The sequence below is a fragment of the Saccostrea echinata genome, unplaced genomic scaffold (genome assembly GCF_033153115.1).
Source record: "Saccostrea echinata isolate AGI-Se365-2 ecotype Australia unplaced genomic scaffold, CSIRO_AGI_Sech_v1 ptg000061l, whole genome shotgun sequence".
Lineage (NCBI taxonomy): Eukaryota > Metazoa > Mollusca > Bivalvia > Ostreida > Ostreidae > Saccostrea > Saccostrea echinata.
Window position 1 is genome coordinate 797,767 of NW_026889810.1, and position 23,960 is coordinate 821,726.

At 35.0% G+C, this 23,960-nt stretch overlaps 1 protein-coding gene across 1 annotated transcript; it reads left to right on the top strand.

The window, feature by feature from the left end:
• Positions 1–23,076: 23,076 nt before the first annotated feature.
• On the top strand, positions 23,077–23,472 carry LOC133175152 (uncharacterized). The gene has a single exon (XM_061310272.1). The coding sequence runs from the start codon at positions 23,077–23,079 to the stop codon at positions 23,470–23,472; it is 396 nt and encodes a 131-aa protein (XP_061166256.1).
• The last annotated feature ends 488 nt before the right edge of the window (positions 23,473–23,960 follow it).

Genomic DNA, 23,960 nt, shown 5'->3' on the forward strand with positions numbered 1-23,960 from the left:
TATTTTTAAGCCAATGACTGGGCCAAAATAAAAATTACCTTTGTGTCCCCTAACGCGACCGACCCACTTAAATCGTGCCGACTGAAAAGTTTTTTTTTAATCAGATTATTGAAATATTTTTTTATTGTTAATCAACTTTATAAAATACAATTTCATCAAAATCCGTTTCTTATCAGAACGGCGGCTTTTGTTTGGTGTCCACAACATGTGGCCACAGAGGGTTAGTTCGTGTTATAAAACAATGGTGACGTATTAATCTTATACATCTTTAACTTATTAGAATCCTAAACTCTTGAGACATCTCGTGAATTAATGTACCATGACTAAGGAGTGTTAAGATAGTATTTACAAATGTGTCTTCTAAAATTTACGTACGTAGTACGCATAGCAAAGCCTGTCTCATGAGCAGATGACGGGCGCTCCTTGTGAATACATATCAAAAATTTCACTGCATTATATTCGTTTCGATCTTATAAACAGTTCATGTATGATCCCATTTTTACCATAGGAGTTGTAAATATGTCTTTGTATGATTATTTCACCTTGATAAATAAAATTCAGATGTCGTTTCTTTATTCCTTTCATCTATGGGGTATTAACTCCGTGACTATAAAATTAGATATATGAAACTTTAATCATTTTAGATATAGTTTGGTTGAATTATACATTGTTTATACATGTACACTATTTCCAAAGAGTGTTGAAATCTTTAAAATTTGCTGATGGTACGGCTTCCTGAGACGTCCAGTTTATTTTTCTTTAGTTAGGCCCTTGAAAACAGGTTGTTTCTTTGCTTTAAAATACTTTTAGAAATTGTTGAGCCGGTGGAGGGCTCCTAATTTAAACTTTTACTCGGCACTTATGGCCATTGATTATTAAGCATCAGTAAAGGATCTTTTATGTGCCATCTGCATGTATACTCCGACACTGGACCTACGTTTTTTACGGTCTTATTCGACTGACCGGTCTCCACGTCCCACGTCGGGACCTGTGACTTAGAATAAGCTCCTGAATTACGTCGTGACTCCAAAACGAAACACTAGAATTACTGCGCCACGCAAGGCCCTTGACATTTTGTCTGTGTAAGTACTCGAAAATCATAGTAGGTTTGAAAAATGTACTCAAATGTCCGATAGTTCTGTATTTGCGAATTGTGTTTTTGTAAATATTCGATTTCAATAAATTTACGCTGGCCTGAGATATTTCACAAGTTCAAATGAATAATATTTGTGAATTAATTTACCATACATGTTGCTTCATTTGTGAGATATTCGGTTTAAAAATCGGTTTCTTTTGTTCTTTCTTATTTATAAAGATATTATTCAATTTGTCAGAATGTATTTCCAAAACTGCTGTCAGAAAAAAAAAAATTTACCTACCTACCGACCCAACTTGAGATTTTGGGGTCGGGTTAGGGGAAACAAAGATATTTTTAATGATGGCCCTACATCTTATTTACAGACAAAATATAGTCTGCGTACTAAAATTTATAGAATGGACTTTCATATGGGCTTTGTTTGGGCCTGATCGGAAATTTTGCAGGAAGGCTGAGCCTGTCCGCTCAACCAAGAATGAAAGACAGACACTTCATAGAAAGCTTTGTCGTAAGTTATATGCATAAATATCATTTTTGTTTAATAATTCACTTAGTTCAGAAAAATTTGTAGGAGTATACAAGAGGCCCCATGGGCCACAACGCTCACCTGAGTATATTTGGCCCTGCTGTTCTTCTCCTTGTAATATGTATTGTGTCATACCCTACCCCCGGGGGTCATGATTTGAACAATTTAGAATCTACACTATGCAAGGATGCTTCCGTTTAAGTTGTAGCTTTTCTGATCAAGTGATTCTTAAAAAAAGGCTTTTAAATATTTGTCCTATATATTTCAATGTAAAATTTGAATCCCTACAGTACCCGCATCGTTATTCTTTACATTTCTATCGTGTCCTATCGTGCGTGTATCCTATCGTATCGTGCGTGTATCCTATCGTATCGTTCGTGTATCCTATCGTATCGTGTTTTCCGTTTATCAGGTTTTGCGTTTTCTATCGTGTTTTTCGTTTATCAGGTTTTGCGTTTATCGTGAAGATCGTTTATCAGGTTCTATCGTGTATCGTGTTTTGCGTTTATCGTGTGCATTCAGAACTAATCGCTTATTATCTTTACATATAGATGAAACACCCGAGGAATTCCGAGTCCAATTTTCGTTTTGTTATTTTTTTTTACGATTCATTCAAACAATGGCGCGGACAGAGAGAGGGACACGTTTTTCGGAGGCCGTAAAATTGGCGATTATCAGGATGTTCACCAGCAAGATGTCTGTGGAGATGATACGCGATGGATTACGGAGGCACCACAATGTAATCGCCAGTAGACAGGGAATATACGGATTCCTAAGACGGTGGAAGTCTGGTAGTGGTCTGGCAAGGAAATCGAGAACTGTTAAAGAAGACGCCATCAAACTGAAGTCTCTTCATTTGAAATTCATGGACGCTTGGCTCTCGAAAAATAATGAACTTACGACAACAATGTTGCAAAGAAAACTTTTTGAAGTGTTTGGAATCCGTGTTTCCAGCAGTCTTGTGAGGAAAAAACGAGCAGAGCTAGGATGGAAGACTGTTGTGTCAAAAACATGCCAGCTCATCAGTAACAAGAACAAATTGGTAAGTGTTTTATATCTGAGTATTAAATGTAAGATATTTGAAATTGTGTATAAGGTTCAGTTGTTTCTATTATAGAGGATGTGTTTGGCTGTGACAAGGCAGCATCTACAAAGTTCAGAAGTTTTGTATTTGTTTTTGTTTTGTTCTTTTTTTTTTTTACATGTTGTCACAGGAGAAACTTCCTTCCCCCCCCCTTTTTTTTTTTTACATGTATCATTTTTACATGGGTGAGGTTTAAAATCATGAAGCAGTTTGAGACTTGAATCTGAACATGATTTGTAAATAACCAAACACCATATTACTTCATACATTTCCCATCTCCAATTACCATGATTATCAGCATTGTTGCATACTCTTCGCTATTTTAATGTCGGATGTGTAGCAGTACATATGTTGTTATTAATTTTACATTATTTAATTTTTTAAAATTTGTTTGTGCTTGATTGTAATATATTGATCCGTGCAATTGATGTTACTTTATCTGCTGACATTTGAAGTTTCGAAGCATTTAAGTTCAAACTTTAAAGGAATGAATAACTCTTTGTTCTGGGTCTAATCAAATGATATATGTAAACCAAATATTTTTTATTGTAGGTTCGACTTAAGTGGTGTCTGAATGCCCTAAACCAGAGAGAGGACTTTCGGGACGTCATCTTTGTGGATGAAAGCACAGTTGAGATGTCAGCTCATGGAAGACTTTTCTTCCATCAGGACAGCTCTAGACTGCAGAGAAAGTGTGCAAGGAAGTCTAAGCCGAAACATGCCTATAAGGTAAGAGAATATGACTGTATATGTAATAGTTGTTATTAATCCTTAGGTAATGAACACTAAGTGTATATTGTTTTACCTTTTTTCTGTCAAGGATATATTATGTATATCCTTTGCAATCCAAATCAAGTTTATAAAAATGTAAACTATATATTGAACATCCAAGTCTTTTCCCATTTTCTGCATGTGGGAAAAAGGTGTTAAATAATGTTTTAATGTACATGTATGTTGTGATTCAGGTTCATGTATGGGCTGGAATATCTTATCGAGGCCAGACAAGCATTTGTGTCTTCAATGGGGTGATGGATTCTGTCATTTATCAAGGAATACTGGCTCAAAACTTCATTCCATTTGTTGAAGACAAGTTTCCTGATGGATATCGTTTGTACCAAGTAAGTTATCTACTTTTCATTTAAATTTTTATTTTGTCAATCAGTGTTTGGTTATGCTGTAATTCAGTGTATAATGAAAATTATTAAACTCTTAATAAAAGTATATTTATTTTTGAGAAGTTATATATGAATATGTACAAGTAGCCATGTACATGTATATATTTCCCTCAAATACTATTATATTGTAGAATTGATTTTTAAAAACAAGAAAATTAAAAACTGTTCATATTTATTTTTTCTGATTTTCCTTTCATTTTTTTATATCAACAGGACAATGACAGCAACCATAACTCAAAATCAACAAAGAAATGGATGGAAGACAATGGGGGTATTAGACAATGTGATGGAGACACCTGCCTCATCACCAGATCTCAACCCGATAGAGAATGTCTGGGCATCAATGAAGTATTACCTGCAGACCAAGACCGAGCCAAGGACCAAGGATCAGCTTGTTGGAGGGATAAAGGCGTTTTGGGAATCCCTGACTCCTGACCAGTGTGGCCGCTACATTGACCACATCCACAAGGTAATCCCTTATGTTGTATTGAATGATGGTGAAGCATCTGGATTTTAATTCATAGCTGCAGTGCATATGATGAACGATTAACGGATTATGTACCCCCCACTCAGAGTGAAAGTGTTCTGTTGGAATTCTATAATCTGTGAAAATTCCAAGTGTACAAACATCTTTTAACTGATATGTGATTTTGCCTTATCAATTGAAATTTACATGTTATATGAATATATGTGTACAGTATAATTTTTGAATTGACTGTAAATAGTAATAATGTGTATATTTGTTTTTGGTTTAATGTATGATTCCATTTGTATGTATTTTTTTTACCACCACGGACATTTTAAATAATGTACATTGTAAATAACAAGTTGTATGTAAAATCTTTTCTAGCTTTTGTGTTCTAATTTAGCAGTTTATACATGTATGTACATGCATGTGCATAGTGAAGGATGTGTGTCAAGATTTTGCTTTAAAAATTCTAAGTGTATAAACATTTAAATGATATGTGATTTTGCCTTATCAATTGAAATTTACATGTTATATTAATATGTTTTGTGAATTGACTGATAATAGTCTTAATATGTATATGTGTTTTTGGTTTAATGTATGACTCCATTTGTATGTATTTTTTCACCACCACAAACATTTTGATGTACATTGTAAATATAACTTGTATGAAAAATCTTTTCTAGCTTCTGGATTCTAATTTTGCAGTTAATATGTACATGCTTAGTGAAGAAGAAGGTGTTCCAAGACTTTGCTTCAATTGTGTAAATGTATAATTTCTTAGTTACATTATTCAGTACACAACTGTTTGAAATATATTTAACCATCATTGAATAAATCAGTGAAGTGAAAAATGTGTTCAGGCCTTGTGTTAAGGATCAACCCTTTTTGTATAAATGTATATATAAAAAAAAGGTCATCACATGTTATTATTGAGGTCATTTGAGGGGGCACAAGCAATAGTAATTATATTTCCTATATAGCTGTAGTATTCTATAATAATGGGGGGGGGGGGGGGGCACAACCCCGGTTCTTAAGGCCATGCACTTGCATGTACAAGGGTTATGTGCTTTTTTTCCTGCAATAGTTGCTATGCTTTGCCCAAGCTAATAACATATTTTATTATTGATATTTACAAGATGTACAGCACTATAGTGATATGTACATCACTTTGTCTTACTGAAGGAAGAGCTCTGTAGAGGTGACTTGCTTAGCAGCCTCAAAATTGATAATTGATCATGGGTTTTTGAAGATACATGTTTAAAGGAGATCATACTTAGTGGATGTAAATATAATGTAATTAACAGTTTAAAAGGTGATTAGATGGGTTCGATTGTGGTACAATTACAAAAAGCCACTTGAAACATCAATATTGTAATAGTCACCAGCCTGCATACATGGCTATCATTAAAAATATTTTTTGTGTGATGTACTTTGACCCACATTTCGCAAGGTTGGTAGTATTTTTTTGGTGGTGGGGGTGCTCTATCCAACAAAGCTGTAATTGGCCATTAAGTCACAAACTTAGAAATTTATTGGTGTTTTTATGTTACACTGGACAGCTTAACAGATTTAATATTAACTTTCAGTAGCAAAACCTAAAGAAATGGTAAGCCTTCACTTTAAAAATGAAACAATCTGTATTTCCCTTGATACACCGATAAAAAAAAATTCTAAATTTTAAAGTACTAAAAAAAAGATTGGTTAGGGGCATTTTATAGGGTTGGTCAGAGTACATCAAACAATTTTTTATTATTGGCCTAAGCAAGGTTTTAGACTTTTAGTGGCTACAAAATGCTACAATCTTGAATGATACATGCATCTACTAGACTGCGATCTATCTAGGGGTAACAAGGGTTCTATCTTAGTTACAGTGTGGTCTACACAGATCCAGAATAGCAACTAGGCTCCTGAACTGGCTCAGCTTTGTTTATGCTCAATGATTCAAACCAGCAGTATTATTATTGATTCCTATTGCTACATTATAGCTCATATTCTTGTTAAAAAACAAAACAAATTTCAATAATTACAAGATGATACTTTATCTTTTTTTTAAAATAAATAAATAAATAATTCAACATGATTTTAAGTACATTTACATGTATTTACATCTTGTGACTCCATGCTAAAGGAAAGGAACATGTTACAAGAAGTACAAAAGCATATTATGCAAATTGTAATCTTAAGTAATCAATAATTGTGGAATGTATGTATTTTAAAAAACAAAAGAAAAATCCCTATGGTACTGTAGCTTTTAATGGACTGGACTTAAAGCACCCTATATAGCAACATCAAGAATCATCAACGTCCCAGAGAACGAATGCCACTGTTGATACTGTTCACTGCCTTGGTGAATTCCATATAGGATGTCCCACAACATGAAATGTAAGCATGTGTCAGTGCCCTCTTCCTTCGGGGAGATATGGGTTTTCTTCCTTTTCTACCAAAGAAATTCCTCTCAACAAGTTCATCTTCTCTGAATAATTTCCTTGTAAGAATCCACATGAAGTTCCCATCAGAGCAAGCTGTGGACTTTACATCAGCTAGGATATCTCGTCGTATTCTGAATTCAAAATCTCCAGGGACTACATCAGTGACGTCCTTTATTTCTAGAATTGTTGCCGTCGAACTACAAGACACTGTCAGAACCTGATCTTTTTTGGCCTTCTTCCTGTTGTTAACCCTGTGAGTCACTTCCTGAACTGGGGTACAGGTGACATCTTCTGCCCCCTCATGATCAACGTTTTCCTCAGCATAAAGAGTCTTCTTGGCTGGTAATGGTGATGAGCGACGAGCTGGTTGAGTTGAAGACCTTGATGGTGAAGAGTGGTGGGATGATGGTGGTGATTTTACTTGTGAGGAGCTGCTGATTGGAGGTGAGGAGCTGTTGACTGGAGGTGAGGAGGGGCGCTTCAGAGGAGATGAGCGGCAGGCAAGGCGTGGCGATGACCTGAGTGGTGAAGATCTGCAGGCTAGAAGTGGAGAGGACCTCAGTGGTGATCTTAATGGTGATCTGAGTGGTGATAAGCATCGAGCTTTAACAGGCGAAGGTCTTTTCTCTTCCTGCTGAATCACCTCTATCACAGGTGTTGCAACTGAGGGGTAACGTGCCGGAATTTCCATGATAGAGTCCTCTACAGGCACAATAGTGATAGATGGTAACCCTGGCTTGGGGGTTGATGTATTTTCTGTAACCCATTTAACAATGTCGCTTACATTGAGAATGTTGCTGGTCTTTAGGGAATAGTCAGCAGCAGTAGCATGTAGAAGACAGAGAATCTCATCTAGTTTGCCATTAACTGATGATAGGTCGCCACTATACGAATCTGTTTGCACACTTGTTTCACAAGAAGAAAGGGAGTCTGTTTGAGTTGACACAGTCTTCCTCTTCTTTCCTCCATTCTGCTTGGCAAGAAGGTCTGTTATCTCAGTCTCATCTTGAATGACAACAACTTTCTCTGTTTGGGAGGAGGTGCAGATCTTGTTGTCTTTGAAGTACCTCATTTGAAGACCAACCACTTCACTCTCATCTGTTGAAAGTTCCTTAAGGTAGCAGGGCTCACGACGAGGGGTAGCAATAGTAGAGGCTCTTGCAGCAGCTGATCCCTCATATAGAACTGTAACTTTCCTGCCTTTCACACCCTGAAATGTTAACACAATCTTATCTTAGAAAGTTGTAAAGAGCTAGAATTGTCTTAGGACTACATCATAATACATTGTACTTTTGTACAATTAGATCCAGATGGGTCTTGGTCACTCAAATTAAAAATTTTCTGTTTGTATTTGACAATGCCTCCATTTTCTTTCATCTTACAGTTAATTGCAATTCATGTATACTAACTAGTGAATGACTGATGATATGTATAGGGTAGCATATGGAATTTTTTGCCATTTTCCCACTTGAAAACCATTTTGCTTTGTTTTAAATTTGTACAGTCACATTTCTTTTTAAGAAATAATACTGTCTTCTTTGAATTCACAATGTTTTAAATTCACCCACTTGTGACAAGGGCAAAAGGGACAACACTGAAACTTGGGTGAAAGTTTCTCTGTATACAGTATGTATGAAATAAATGTTTTACCTCTATTACTCTGCTGGAAGTCTGCTCACGTAAGACTGGTTCTTCATTACTTTCATCCTCCTATAAATAATATACAAAATCACATATAGGATAGTCACTATTTTGATGGGAAAATGGTTTGACATCAAATTTGATTCCCATCGTTCAACACCAAAACATAAAATATTTTACAACAATATATTGTAGGATCAAGGCAGAGCTTAAAAAACTCTTTGCTTGCATGTGCCGACCTATGATTTTTATTCTTACTTATTTCAGAAATTACAATAATTTCTGTAACCAATAATCATTATATTCTCTTGCATTGGTTTACATGTAATTATACAGTAAAACACACTGATTAATGTTATAGCGAACACACTTGTAATGAATTAATGCTTTCATCAAAGTGAATTTCATTTCCAATGACTTTGAAATACATATAACAAATTTTGCATATAACGAAGCAAAATGGACTGTCTGTGGCAATTGTTATAAGTGTTTTTTTTACTGTAATTTGACCATATTATCATGAACTTTGAAGAAATATTTCATGTAAATATTTCCTGTTTACCTCATCCACTGGCCAAACAGAAATATATCCATGAGGCTTGTTTTTCCTCTTCTTCTTTTCTTTGTCAAGGGCAAGAGATCGATGACTGGTGGACCACTCATCCTCATAGTCATTCAAGAAAGCCCGTGAATCTATGAAAAAATTAAATGGTTCATTAATGCCGCAAAATAATTATGATTATTATACCTCTACTGATTTTATCCCTATATAAAATTAGATCGTTAGATATGACTAATTCCCTAGAAATCATTATGAATGGACTAATCCCCGTGCGTTAGTCAAGTGAGCTAATCCCTGCTTTGAAAGCAAATTCCCGGTTAACCGTAATCCTCTAGATTTTACCTTTACATTGGTATGATATATAAATGGACTAAGCCCCGTGTGTTGGTTCAGTGAGCTAATCCCTGCTTTGAAATCACGCTATCTGAATCCTCTAAATTTTACGTTTGTATCAGTATAATAAAACAGTTAAAAGTATATCATTGTGGGAGTTAGCAAGATTCCAGTTCCCCTCAACCCGGACTATTTCCCTCGGCTTCGCCTCGGGAAATAGTCCTGGCCTTGGGGAACTTGAATTTTGCTAACTCCCTCAATGATATACTTTAACTGTATATTAATATTGTTTACTTGTGGATTTCTCATGTATGTTTTAGTCATGAATATTTAAAGAAATGCAGCAAAATAATTTTGATTAATATTGTTTACTTGTGGATTTCTCATGTATTTTTTAGTCATGAACATTTAAAGAATATTGGATATTGGTATATTTTAATGCACTACAAGATTGGCTTTATTGGTACATAAAAATAAGCACCACAATTTATATAAAGAAAAGTTATCTAAAGTACTTTGAATTATGAAAGTTTTAGAATTAGCACTAAAAAACTCCTTATAAATGGTGAGAGTGAATAAAACATCCTGACACTGATTATATTACTTTATTATATGATTGAATAATTTCGATCTCTCTGATTGGCTAAGATCCAACAGTGTAGAAATAATACTATGTTATATTCACCTGCAGGTAACCTTCCAGGTGAATATAAGGATTTATTTTCTCTACATTAGTCTAAAAATAGTTGGGAAATTTCAAATTGATACAAATAGTTTTGGAAATTTATTTCACTTGCTACAGGGGACCTCCCTCCCAAACATTTTTTTACATAAATTTTTACTTATAAATTAGACTAAAAATATTCATTCAAAGACTGGTCCCCCACTAATGGACCTTAATCCCCCATCCCTAACCCTAAAACAAAATTTGAAGTTAAAAGAATTTTCTTTTTGTGGGGACTAATCAAAGATTTTTTTCAGGTGTCATTTTTCCCTGATAATGCCCCCCCCCCTCCTCCACCCTCTTTTAAAATCTATTCTATAAAAGAGCCCGGCATAATTTCTTTTTTTTCAAAGCAACTAAGTCGATTTAAACGAGAGATGTTTGTGAAACACTAATGCCCCCCTCCCCCAAATAATTGGAATTTTTATAAGTCCAAGGGGCATAACTGTCAAAAATTGCTCGATCGTACCCAAATCAGAACCTAGATATTTTTATGATAAATCTGTATACCAAATTTCATTTCAGTATGTGCAACCTCTGCAAAAAAATGAACGGAAACTGTTGGTGGACTGACAGACCGACCAACAGACAGCAGCAAAGCAATATGCTCTCCCAGCAGCAGAGCAATATGTGTAAAAATTCCAAATTAATACAACTGATAATGTTTCTCACATTGCATTTAGCTAGGAACTTCAGCAAATGTAAACAAGTAACATGTCCTGAACTGCTTAATGAATAATGAGTTTGTATCATTTAATCATTGAATCATATAATAAAACAATTCATGCTGTTTTTGCAGTCAATATGATGATTTAGCCACCTTCAAAGTACATTATTCACCTCACCCTTCGGGCTCACTGAATGCTGTACTCCTCAAGTGGCTAAATCATCATATTGACATCAAAAACAGCAATATTTGTATAATATTGACAAACTATCTCATCTTTTTTTTAAATTATGTTAAAAATTTTCAATCCTACAATTGCTAAGTTTTGACCTTTCAAATCCCTTCACTCACAGATTTTTGTATTTAGTTGAATTTGTTCTCTAATCAATGCTAATTCTGGGGAATTTAAATTGTTTGAAAAGCTTACAGATGGCACATTGCAGACAAGACTCATGACAGTTATTTCAATTAGAACTAGAATCTACAGCCTATAACTTTTTTTTAGCATGGTTAGAAGTCAATATAGTGATAAAACTTGAACTAGACATAAATGACTGCAGGTCAGTTTTACAACTTAAAGCTCATCAACCCTCTGTTCACTCTTATTAAATTTTGCTTAATGATTTTCCAAAAGAAATCTAAATAAGTCAAACCCGTTATCTCGAACTCAATGGGACCAAGGAAAAACTTTGAGATATCCGAGGATTCAAGATATCTGGGGTAAAATTCTTCAAGAATAAGTGGGTAAGACTTCCAAATCACTTCGACATATCCATGGTATTCAAAATATCAGTGTTCAAGATATCGAAGTTCAACTGTAATTCATAATTTAAATGCACACAATTTCAGCATGCATTGTGGAGCAAAAGGAGATAGAAGTGACCTCGACAATTTATAAAATTATTTATAAAGGAATAATAGTAATTTATCCTAGTGAGAATTATCTTTCTTATCAGAGGGTCAATGAACCTTTATGTTTTTATACAATGCATTATGGAATACATATAATTACTTACCAGAAAGTTCCAAGATTTCAACTTTCAAAATCTTTCTCATGTATAGCACATCAACCTGCTGGCCTTTGAGGACAGCTTGAACATCTGGAACCCTAAATTTCTTAACATCGATTATGGCTGTACATCCGTCTAGGTCAAAGAGCACAAGGGCAAACATTGTTCAACCTGTAAAAATAAATAAATCGAATACATAAGGCCAAAAAAAATAAGTCTTGTTTCCTGCTACCCGACCTACCCTATTTTTTAGCCCCCGACCCTAAAGTTTTTTTGGAAGAAAAAAAATCGGGAATTTCCAGAATTTCATTGTTCTGTCACCGTAATCAGTTTCCTTGTTAACACAAAAGAAGCATTTCATGAAATTCTTGTTTCAAATATGGACTTTCATAAAATACCACCTGAGTTGTGCATAAAAAGACATGAAATTTAATTTTAAAAGACAACGTTGACCTGTGACATGTTTAATTTGATCTTGTATTAGTTCATATCCAAAAAATGCTGTCGGAAAAAAATAAAATAAAAATATGAAATAAAATAATTTTCCTAACTACCTACCCTATTTTTTTCAGGCCGGTAGCAGGAAACAAGACTATTATTTTTTTGGCCTACGTGTAATAAATTAACTAAATACACATCAGGTCATTAGACACCAACTCCCATCTAAATGAGTTTTTGCAGTATACATTCTGATTTAATATATGATCATAGTCCTGCTGAAGATTTTAAATAATATAATAATAATATATTCCAAGGTTAAATTGTGACCCCCAGTATGTTGCCCCATGCAGAACCACCCCATCCTACTCCCAGGTGCATGATTTGAATAAACTTTAGCTAATTATTACTTTGGGATGCTTACAATTTAATATTACTGAATTTCTTCCCATATTTTGCGACCCATTTGTTTGATCCCCTACTGTGCAATTTGAAGAAAAAAAATTACATTATGTCAGGAAGTTTACAAATAATTTTCATCTTCTTTGGTCGAAAAATTTTTAAGCCCACCCAATTTTCACTATTTCTAAATTATCTTCACTTGATAGAGGACTTGGCCCTACATTTGTACACACTTGAATCCCCTTTACCCAAAGATGCTTTGTGACAAGTTTAATTGAAATTGGCCCAGTGGTTCTGGAGAAGATGAAATTGTGAAATGATGATGACAGACAATAAACAATTTTTTTTATTAGAAAAGCTCACTTCAGCTCAAGTGAGCCAAAAAGTGAAAACACAAAATGCTGTCCTTTATACTGTCCCTTCCTAATCCTGTGGTCTTTTGTACAAATTTGAATCTAGACTATCTGAATATATATGTATCTGCATATTTCTAGGATGTTTCATAACCCTGTTGTATTTGAGACACACACCCCCCAGTATAATAGATAAGACTTAAATCCTTACATCATGCTACTATCAAAACCTAATGCAAAGATATACTGTACATGTATGCCTGTGCATGTGCTGAATTCTGAAAGGTTAATACTTAAACAGTTATCATAATTAACTGCCTGGATTTTCTTATGAAGTATCTGTATTTGCTCTGACAATGGTTCTAGAGTTGTCAAACAGAAGGAAGGTGGATTTTTGATCAAATAATCTGTTTATATATCACTTGCAGTAAGGGCAGAAGACATGAAAATACATGAGAGGCAAACATGTACATGTAATATATATCGCATGTATCAGTACTAGTTTTTCAAAGAGCACGAAAATTCCAAGAAGCTATTATTATCATATAATATATCATACATGTACTTATATCTAAAAATCATATTTCAATTGTTTATTGGAAATTGTGATTTTTTTTAAAATCTTCTAAGTTCAAGGGGTATAACTCAGTCATCAAACCATGACCAGATTTGAACTTGACCTTTATTTTCTGATAAAATACCTGTATATGCAATTTCAACCTTATACATACACCCCTTCAAAAGTTAGAGAGCAAAAGGAGGCCCAGGGGCCACATCGCTCACCTGAGCACTATGGCTAGGAAAAAGCAGAAATCAGTTCAGTCTTGAAAGGTTGAAAAGTTTAAATATAAAAGTGATTCGGGGGGGGGGGGGGCATGAATTGAACAAATTTGTATCTACATTACCTGAGGATGCTTCCATTTAAATATGACTAATCATGGCTTTGCTGTTCTTGAGTAGAAGATTTTTAAAGATTTTTCCTATGTATTCCTATGTAAAACTTTGATCACCCATTGTGGCCCCACCCTACCCCCATGGGTCATGTTTGAACAAACTTGAATCTACACTATCTAAGAATCCTTCCATATAAATATGACCAATCATGGCTTTGCTGTTCTTAAGAAATAGTTTTTTTTTAAAGATTTTTATTATGTATTATGTAAAACTTTGATCGCCCTTTGTGGCCCCACCCTATCCCTGGGGGTCATGATTTGAACAAACTTGAATCTACACTACCTGAGGATGCTACCATATAAATATGACCAATCATGGTTGTGCTGTTCTTGAGAAGATTTTTCCTATATATACCTATGTAAAACTTTGATCGCCCATTGTGGCCCCACCCGACCCCCATGGGGTCATGATTTGAACAAACTTGAATCTACACTACCTGAGGATGCTACCATGTAAATATGACCAATTATTGCTTTGCTGTTCTTGAGAAGAAGATTTTTAAAGATTTTTCCTATATATTCCTATGTAAAACTTTGATCGCCTATTGTGGCCCCACCCGACTCCCGGGGGTCATGATTTGAACAAACTTGAATCTACACTACCTGAGGATGCTTCCATGTAAATATGACCAATCATGGCTTTGCTGTTCTTGAGAAGAAGATTTTTCCTATATATTCCTATGTAAAACTTTGATCGCCCATTGTGGCCCCACCCGACCCCCGGGGGTCATGATTTGAACAAAAATCAGAAAAGGTGGTAAAACTGAGGGTACTTCCAAAACAAATTACTAGTTAACATATTACATGTACATGAAAATCATGTCTTTATAAGACATGGTTGATTGAATTTTGATAAAGCTTACATATGAGTACATGTATAACAAACATTTTATCAAGAAATGCAAAATTTTTTATACTATTTAGTTTTAGAAAGAAAAATCATTTAAAACCAACAGGTAATGTTTATATACTTTATGAGAAATCTTCTTAATTTCAATCAGTACAATGTCCTTGATTTGATACTGGACAAAAAGCTCATGGACCACATTGCTCACCCGAGCACCTTAGATAGGAAAAAGCAGCTATCAGTTCAGTATTGCAAGTTATTAAAATAAAAAAGTTGTCTTAAGGACATACGCAACATACTTTACCTACTGATAATTTTTCAAGATATTCTGAATTTAAGATTGTAGTGCCATCAGATATTCATAGATGAAAAATCACCATCAATACCAGGGGTTTTGAAAAGATATCAATTGATGAAAATTCTTGTATAATTCAAAGAAAAATAAACAAAAATTCTCGTACATTTTCAACCATGACAATATGTTGAATGAAGTGAATTTAAGAGCGTCAAGTGAAGGCTTTTGTTAAGTTGTTCTAAGAAATTTTATGAATTTTAAAACATGGTTCATGTTTAACATTATTACTAAAGATCAACTACATGGATATGTATTGTCTGATTGAACTATTCATAATATATTTAATGAAACTTATTGTGAAATGGAGGGTCATTTACATGTATCTATAGCGATAATATTTACCTTTTGCTTAATTAACTTTAAACTGAACCAGGTACAAGTTAACAAAGAATCATTGAAAAAAATGTCAGCACAATGGGAAATATTATCGGAAGCGTGTTGACAATAAAGAAGCAAAGCAGTGCAAGTGAATTGATGACTTGTTTAAAGCTGCAATATCCTCTAATTCTACTGCAGCTCTGATACCAAGCTCTACAGCTTGTGCAAAACAATTATTCTCATTGTTGAACTCTTTGTGCACCAGTCTCAGGTCTACTATGAGTCAAAATAATCTTGACGACATGATTTGCATCGTTAGTGGGGGAGCAGGAGACTTACAGCAAACCAGATTAATCGGTCCGTAGCAAATTTCAAAGATAAGAAACAAAAGGCTTTAGAATTTTAAGTAATAAATGGCTTGTCTCAGCCAAAGTACCGGTCTCTATGTCCCACAGTGGGATTCGAACATAAGAATCAACTCCTTACTCCACGACTCTAGAGCAAATGCTCTACCACTGCACCACGCGGGAAATGGGGGAGGGGTAATAAGTATGTTAATTTTCCCAATTTGACAAAAATGTCGAGGATTTTTCCCATTTGAGAGGGACCCAGTCCCTGTACCTAAAAGCGCAGTGACAGCCCTGGTAATTAATAAAATTCCAATTGCTTTGTTAAAGTAAGGAATTACATTACACATTACATTTTATAACATAAAAACACAGATGTTATGACCACATAAATTATAGCTATAAATAAACTTTCTCACACTTTGTGCTTGGTTAGTTTACTTTCCCTCAGGTCTGTAAGTCAGAGTGGTGTTTTGTTATTTAAATTTTGGATTCATTTATCATGTTCAAGTAGTTTGACTATCTACAGTTGACAAAGAAGTGGATTGAAACACTTTAATTTCAATGTTGTAATTTTGTTCATGCAATCTCTGTTTTATGTAAGGCCAACTTTAAGATAATATTTGCTGGCCCTCTCCCAACTCAGGATGGGTAGGTGAGAATTTTTTTTTCCAAAGAAAATTTCAAAATCAATGCTGAATTTTTAAAGATCTATTTTCAGGAATGCATAAAAAAATAATTGATTCCAGGAGGTTAAAAAATTTTTGAGTCAGGCCATTTTAAGCCACTCAGTAGGTAGAGGGCAACCAAACAATTTTTTTAAGATGGAGTATTTATAATCAGGGGTGATATTTAATTAACTGATAATGCTATAATTGTAAAAACGACCATGTATTAATAATTTAATGAATTAGTGTTCTTGTAATAAGAAGGGCAGGCATAATCAATGAAGTGACATAAATTCATTAACACAATCAAAGGCTATAATTACTTCAGTACCTGAAGATATAGGGTTTGAAGTTACATTACTGGAGCATACTAACTTCCAAGATTGGAAATATATATGCAGCTAAGGCCATCATTAAAAATATCTTTGTTTCCCCTAACCCGACCCTAAAATTTCAAGTTGAGTAGGTAGGTAGGTAAATTATTTAACAGCAGTTTTGAAAATACATTCTGAAAATTGAATAATATCTCTATAAATAAGAAAGAACAAAAAAAACGAATATCATACAAATGAAATTTAAAAGCAACATGTATGGTAAATTAATTCACAAATATCATTCATTTGAAATTGTGAAATATCTCAGGCCAGCGTAAATTTATTGAAATTGAATTTTTACAAAAAGACAAGATTCGCAAATACACAACCATCGGCCATCCGAGTATATATTTTTCAAACCTACTATCATCTTCGAGTGCTTACACAGATAAAATGTTAAGGGCCTTGCGTGGCGAAGTAATTCTAGTGTTTCGTTTTGAAGTCGCGACGTAATTCAGGAGCTTATTCTAAGTCACAGGTCCCGACGTGGGGTGTGGAAACTAGTCAGTCAAATGAGACCGTAAAAAATGTATGGCCATGCAGTGTCACAGTATACATGTAGATGTTGGCACGATAGAGATCCCTTACTGATGCTTTATGATCAATGGCCATAAGTGCCGAGAAAAAGTCTAAATTAGGAGCCCTCCAACAGGCAGGTGTTCAAATGTCGACCCAGCAATTTTTAAAGGTATTTTAAAGCAAAGAATCAAACTACATGTATTTTACAATTAATACACTGGACGTCTCAGGAAGCCGTACCATAAGCCAACTTTAAAGATTTCAACACTATAATTTGAAAAGAGAGTACCTGTATAAACAATATTTAATTCAACCAAACCATACTAAAAATTATTAAAGTTTACTCCATAAATAAAAGGAATGAAGAAACGACATCCAAATTATATTCATCAAGATGAAATAATTATACAAAGATATATTTACAAATCCTATGGTCCTATATAGTAAAAATGGAATCATACATAAAGTGTTTTTTAGATCGAAACGAATGAAATGAAGTGAAATTTATTGATATGCATACACAAATTGGGTCCCTCTTCTGCTCATGAGGCAGGCTTTGTCATGCTTACTACGTAAGTTAATTTTAGAAGACACATTTGTAAATACCATCTTAAGGTAGAACCTATGTCGGAAAAGTCTTTGTCACAAGATTTTCAAACTTTCCAAAATGATAAATTAGCTCTCGCTTATCAATCAGTTAAAAATATATGGTATGTTTCTTTGTTATTAAATGTAGTGCAGTCTATGCAACTTGGAAAGATAATTTTACACTGCGACTACATATTTTCAGCCATTTTTAGAGGTACTGGTCATAAAGAGAATATAATAAATCACTTTGGCCCACCCTACCCCCTGGTGTCATGATTTGAACAATTTAGAATCTACACTATACCAGGATGCTTCCATATAAGTTTCAGCATTTCTGGCCGAGTGGTTCTTGAGAAGAAGATTTTTAAAGATTTTTCTTATGTATTTCAATGTAAAACTTGGATTCCCTATTGTGGCCCCGCCCTACCCCCGGGGGTCATGATTTTAACAATTTAGAATCTACACTATCCCAGGATGCTTCCACATAAGTTTCAGCTTTTCTGGCCCAGTGGTTCTTGAGAAGATTTTTTAATGACCCCACCCTATTTTTGTCTTTTCTTGATTATCTCCCCTTGTAATGGGACTTGGCCCTATATTTTAACAATTTACACTCCCCTTCACCCAAGGATACTTTGTACCAAGTTTGGTTAAAAGTAACCCAATGGTTCTTGAGAAGAAGTTGAAAATGTGAAAAGTTTACAGACGGACGGACGACGGACAACGGGTGATCAGAAAAGCTCACTTGAGCTTTCAGCTCAGGTGAGCTAAAAAAGAACGTGGTGTGCACTCTGCAGTGTTGGACTTTGTAAGAAACGTTTTAAAACTTTTCATACCTTTACATTATGAAGAATATAATTAACTACAAAATTGTCTTCTATCTTTGCAAAACAAAATCATGAATACGTAAATTTTTCTGAGTTTTGTCGTAGGGTTAACATAACACGGTTTTAGATTAACGATTAACCTAATTTAAAAACAGCGATAACCGGTAGGCAAGAATAAGTACATGATTTGCCTACTACAGCACTTTCATTCAAACCTTTCTTATCAGAAGAAAAGTTGCAAAAGAAAAAAAAAACTTAAGTTTAGTGAACCGTGTCTATAGACAGAAAATATTGGTTATAATTCCCTTGCTGATTTTGATCAGATTTGGTTTTACTAACACAATACAATTCTATACAGTGTTAATACAGGGAAAATATTCTTATATTCTAGACAGTGTGAATACAGGAGAAATACTCTTATATTGTAGACAGTGTTAATACAGGAGAAAGGTTCTTATAAAAATACAATAAAAAAAAAAGTATCGCGCTCTTTTATCACCACAGAAACGTAATTTTCATTAGGCAAAAAAACATTTAAATACTCCGTAGAACTGTACTGTGTTTCCCTATTTTAGGGGGGGGGGTGTCAATTATTTAACAAATTATCAATAAATTGGCAAAATTAAATGAATATAGTTATTAAGGACAGACGATACGTTCTTCAAAAATATATAATTCTTCCCAAGATTTGTCATTGGAGTTTTGTTACTCTAACATGTTTCCTTAAAAATTGAGGTACATTAACAGGCATTTGTGCAAGATACCAAAGATGGTGTTTCCTATATAATACTTTTGGAAGTAACTCAAATTGCCAATATCAAAATTTTTAGCGTTTCGATGTTTTTAAGACAATAAATGTGCCGTCTTGTAAGCCGGAATTTTTTCTTCCGGTCCGCTTTGGTTTTTCTGCTTAATTGTGCATCTCGTACAAACTCGCCCTGATACAGATAAGGACAATTATCCTGTACGTATTTCAGACGTCCACCATTATGGTCATCAGAGAAACGTCGACTATTATCGTTCTCCGTTGCTTACAGATACGAACACAATCTACTGTGAATTTATCATCACAAAACTATTCAGATGCCTTAAATTTCCTTCTCAAGAAGAATTTACTGTTGGAAAGTTTTCAGCAACAACGTTTTGACGACAAAGCAGATATATATATGTAGTGTGGAAAACACAATTTAAGACTATGGTGTCAGATAAGATGTTATCACCAAGAGAAGTGGATTAATCGTGTGGTTCATTACAAGAAAGAACACTGTGTAATCTTTCCTCCTTTCAGTGAGTTTGTGGCTTTTATTGGTGAGATGAGCATCATCAGAAATGATCCTGGATTGATGTATGATACTTCTAAGGAAAACCGCCTTGAACGCAAAGGACAACATAAAGTTAAACCTACTGTGTTTACCCACAAAACGGACATTTCATCTGAAACAATGAATGCTGGACATCAGTGTTTGATTCACAAAGGATCCCGACATACTATAAACGAGTGTAAAGCTTTTAGAACCAAAAGTATTGAGGAACGCAAGCACATTCTACGTGATCATAACATTTGTTCTCGTTCTTGTGAAACGTCAGATCACTTTGCTAACCGCTGCAAAGCCAAAGGTTTGTGTGATGTGTGTAGAAGTATCTACCATTGTACAGCTCTTCACGAGGATGTTAATAACCGCCAGATGTCAAGGAATTCTTCTTCCCGGCTAAACTATGGCGAAGAGGAAAACTCACCTTCTGGAATCTTGAAGCAGTCAGTTACTTCGAAGTGTACGGACATTTGTGGTGAATTTAATGGAAAGTCATGTGCAAGAATTGTACCGGTGCGTGTATTCGCTCAAGGTCAACGTCAAGCATCAATTTGTGACTTACGCTATGTTGGACGCCCAAAGCAACAAAACTCTAGGTAAAAGTTACCTTTTTGACTCTGTGTATTAAAACTTCTCCAGTTGACATCACAATGCAATCATGTTCAGGCAAGGTTACCAGTAGTGAGCGTGTTGCTGACAACCTTATCGTCGAGCCAATCAGTGATAATCTTCAGTTGAAATTGGCACCTGCAGGGATAGACATTAACTTTCAGATCCACTTGCCCTTCGGGCAAGTGATCTTAGACTTTGACTTGTCCGAATGCTAAACTTGGTTGCCCAAAATTAGGAAAGAAATTAAGAGGAAAATTATTAATTTCTGTAGACGTTATAAGATAAAATGTGACCAAATACACAACTGTCAATTTGGCAAGTTGAGCTACCTGAAAAAAATTTCGATGTTGCATTTGTACATTAATGTATACCGCTGTACTCGTAAAATTTAACCTGTTAACACGTACTGCCATGCAGCATTAACCCTCCATTTCCTTTTAATAAAATTCATATTTTTAAAAATTATTTTCGGTAGGATCCTTTTGTGATTCGTGATTTTCAAAGATATCTGTGAAGCAACGCTTAAGGAAGATTTTGCTACGAAACATACATCTTATCTTGATCAGGATACATCGTGTTATACTGTACTTATATATTCTGTGCGTAAATAAATAATCTAATATCCTAATAAGAAGTTAATAAAATTTTGTTAAACATAGAGCATATTTATTACGAAAGAAAATAACGAACCCGATTTTTAAATGAACGGTATAATCCAGAAACGCTACCAGGGAATTTCGAATGCAAAAACATTGTCAGTCAGGTGCGTGACGGAAATCAAGTGTTCAATTTATTGTTTTATTTATTAATTAATGTAAACTAAATTAATATGTAAATTAAAATGTATGAGAACAATTCACTTGCCCGATCGGACAAGTACGTCGACAATTTCACTTGCCCGAACTGAGAATTTACTTGTCCCGGGCAATCGGACAACCGTTAATGCCGATCCCTGCACCTGTCTTGGAGTGTGACAACATGCCAAACAGTCAGGCAGAGATTCCTACACCGGATATCGCTCGTCATTATCCAAACATGCAGGATATTGCTCGAGATCTACATCCGTTAGATCCATCTATGGAAATCCTACTTCTTATAAGACGGGATCTTCCAGAAGCCCATCATTGATCAGAGATTAGGACCGTCACGATTTCCTTTTGCTCAACAGTCTCCCTTAGGATGGACAATTATTGGAGATGTTTATTTGTCTTGGAAACACATTCCACCATTACACGTCAACAGAACTTTCATCGATAAAAGTGGTCAACCTACAATGTTGGAACCTTGCAAACAAACATTAAACAAACAAAAAACTGTCATAACTACGAACAAAACAGTTATCGGAATAATAGATATCTTCAAGAAAACGCCATGATATTCAACTTGGCCTCTCGATTGAAGATCGCACTTTTCTGAATATCATGGACAACAAGTTTCATCTTGATCCCATAGAGGGAAAATGGACTGCTCCGTTGCCCTTCCGGCAAAATCGTGAACAACTTCCAGACAACTACTCAAACCTTGTTTCGCGCTAAATGTCTTGATGCCTCTTTAAGCAAAAACAACACCAAGAAAACACATTTCATTTATGCAGAAAATATTTAATTGTGATCATGCAGAATTAGGTCCATTTATATCACCTGAAAAGGGACATTGGTACCTTCCACTGTTCGGAGTCTACCATCCTCATAAACCCGACCAAATATGCGGAGTCTTTGACTCCTCAGCAGAATTCAAGGGTGTGTCTTTGAATTAACAACTGTTACAGGACTAGACTTCATAAATGATCTCCTAAGAATTCTTATTCGATTTAGGAAGTTGCAGACATTCAAAGCATGTTTCATTGGTTTCTGTTGGATGAAGGCCATCGTGACTATTTACACTTCCTCTGGCACAAAGATAATGACTGAAAAACCATTGGTTACCTACCGCATGAAAGTTCAGTTTTTGGCAATCGCTCCTCTCCTTCCGTTGCAATGTATGGGTTACGTCAGATTGGCGATCTAGCTGCGAAAACTCATGGACAGGAAGTGGAAGATTTCATTGTGAATGACTTTTACGTTGACGACGGCTTGAAATCTTGTGCAACAACTCGTGAGGCAGTCAGCCTCTTACAGAAAACTCAAGATGCTATGAGGGAGTATGGTAACATTACACTTAACAAATTCGCATCCAACGACAAAGAAGTTATGAAAGCCTTCGACTCTAATGACTTAGCCAAGAACTTTGTTGACTTGAATTTTGATAAGGATGTCTGAACTCAAAGCAGTCTTGGACTTACAGACAGATACCATTAGATTCAAAGTTTCTCGTGAAAACAAACCATCTACAAGGAGAGGAGTACTTTCTATTGTGAACCGTCTTTATGATCCTCTCGGATTAATCGCTCCAGTTGTTATTCTACGCAAGATCATTTTGCGGAAAGTAGTGTCAGACACGTCCGACTGGGATGAAGCCCTACCTCATTATCTGCTTGAAAAGGGGAGAAATGGAAAATAATTTACCTGACTTGGAAAAATTACAAATTCCTCGAGTGATTGTTCTAAATTTAATTGAAGCATATAGAAAAGAATTACTTATTTTCTGTGATGCGTCAGAACTAGCCATTAGTGCTGTTTGCTATTTGAAACCACAGTATCCCAATGGTTCTATTTCTCAAGGATTCGTTGTAGGGAAAGTAAAAGTGGCACCTGTCAATGTACATACAATCCCCATACTGGAACTGTGTGCCGCTGTACTTGCCGTGGACATAGGACAAATAGCAAAAGAACAGTTAAAGATAGAAATAAATGATGTGAAATATTTTAGCGACAGCCGAATCGTATTAGGATACAAACAAATGTAAAGAACCGATTCTTCGTGTATGCCAGTAATCGTATTGCTAACATTCTCAGTCTTAGCAGTCCGTCACAGTGGTGTTACATTCGTAGAGATCAACCCGGCAGATGTAGGCACGAGAGGAATTCTCCCGAGTGAAATGCAAAACTGTGCTTGGCTCTCAAACCAAGAAAAACAGAAATTGTACCTTCTAATCAACATTTTCCTCTTGTGACCCAGAAGACAAGGAAATCCGCTGTAACAAAATTGACATTGAGACAAAAAGTTTTCGGTCTGGACAATGAACTCCTTACGGAATTCTCGAAGTGGAACAAGCTTTTATAGCAGTGGTTGCTTAAGTTTATGGATTTATTCAGAAGTGTCGCACAGCTGAGAGTATGATGAAGAGTGATGTTTATCTTCTGTGCAAAGCTTAAACAGTTATTATCAGAGACATTCAACAGAAATTATATTCTAAGGAAATTGAAAATTTAAATGACTCTTAAACCTTTGTGA

Coding starts and splice junctions, on each gene's coding strand:
- LOC133175152 (XM_061310272.1), top strand. CDS start 23,077: ATGAAGCCCTACCTCATTATCTGCTTGAAAAGGGGAGAAATGGAAAAT.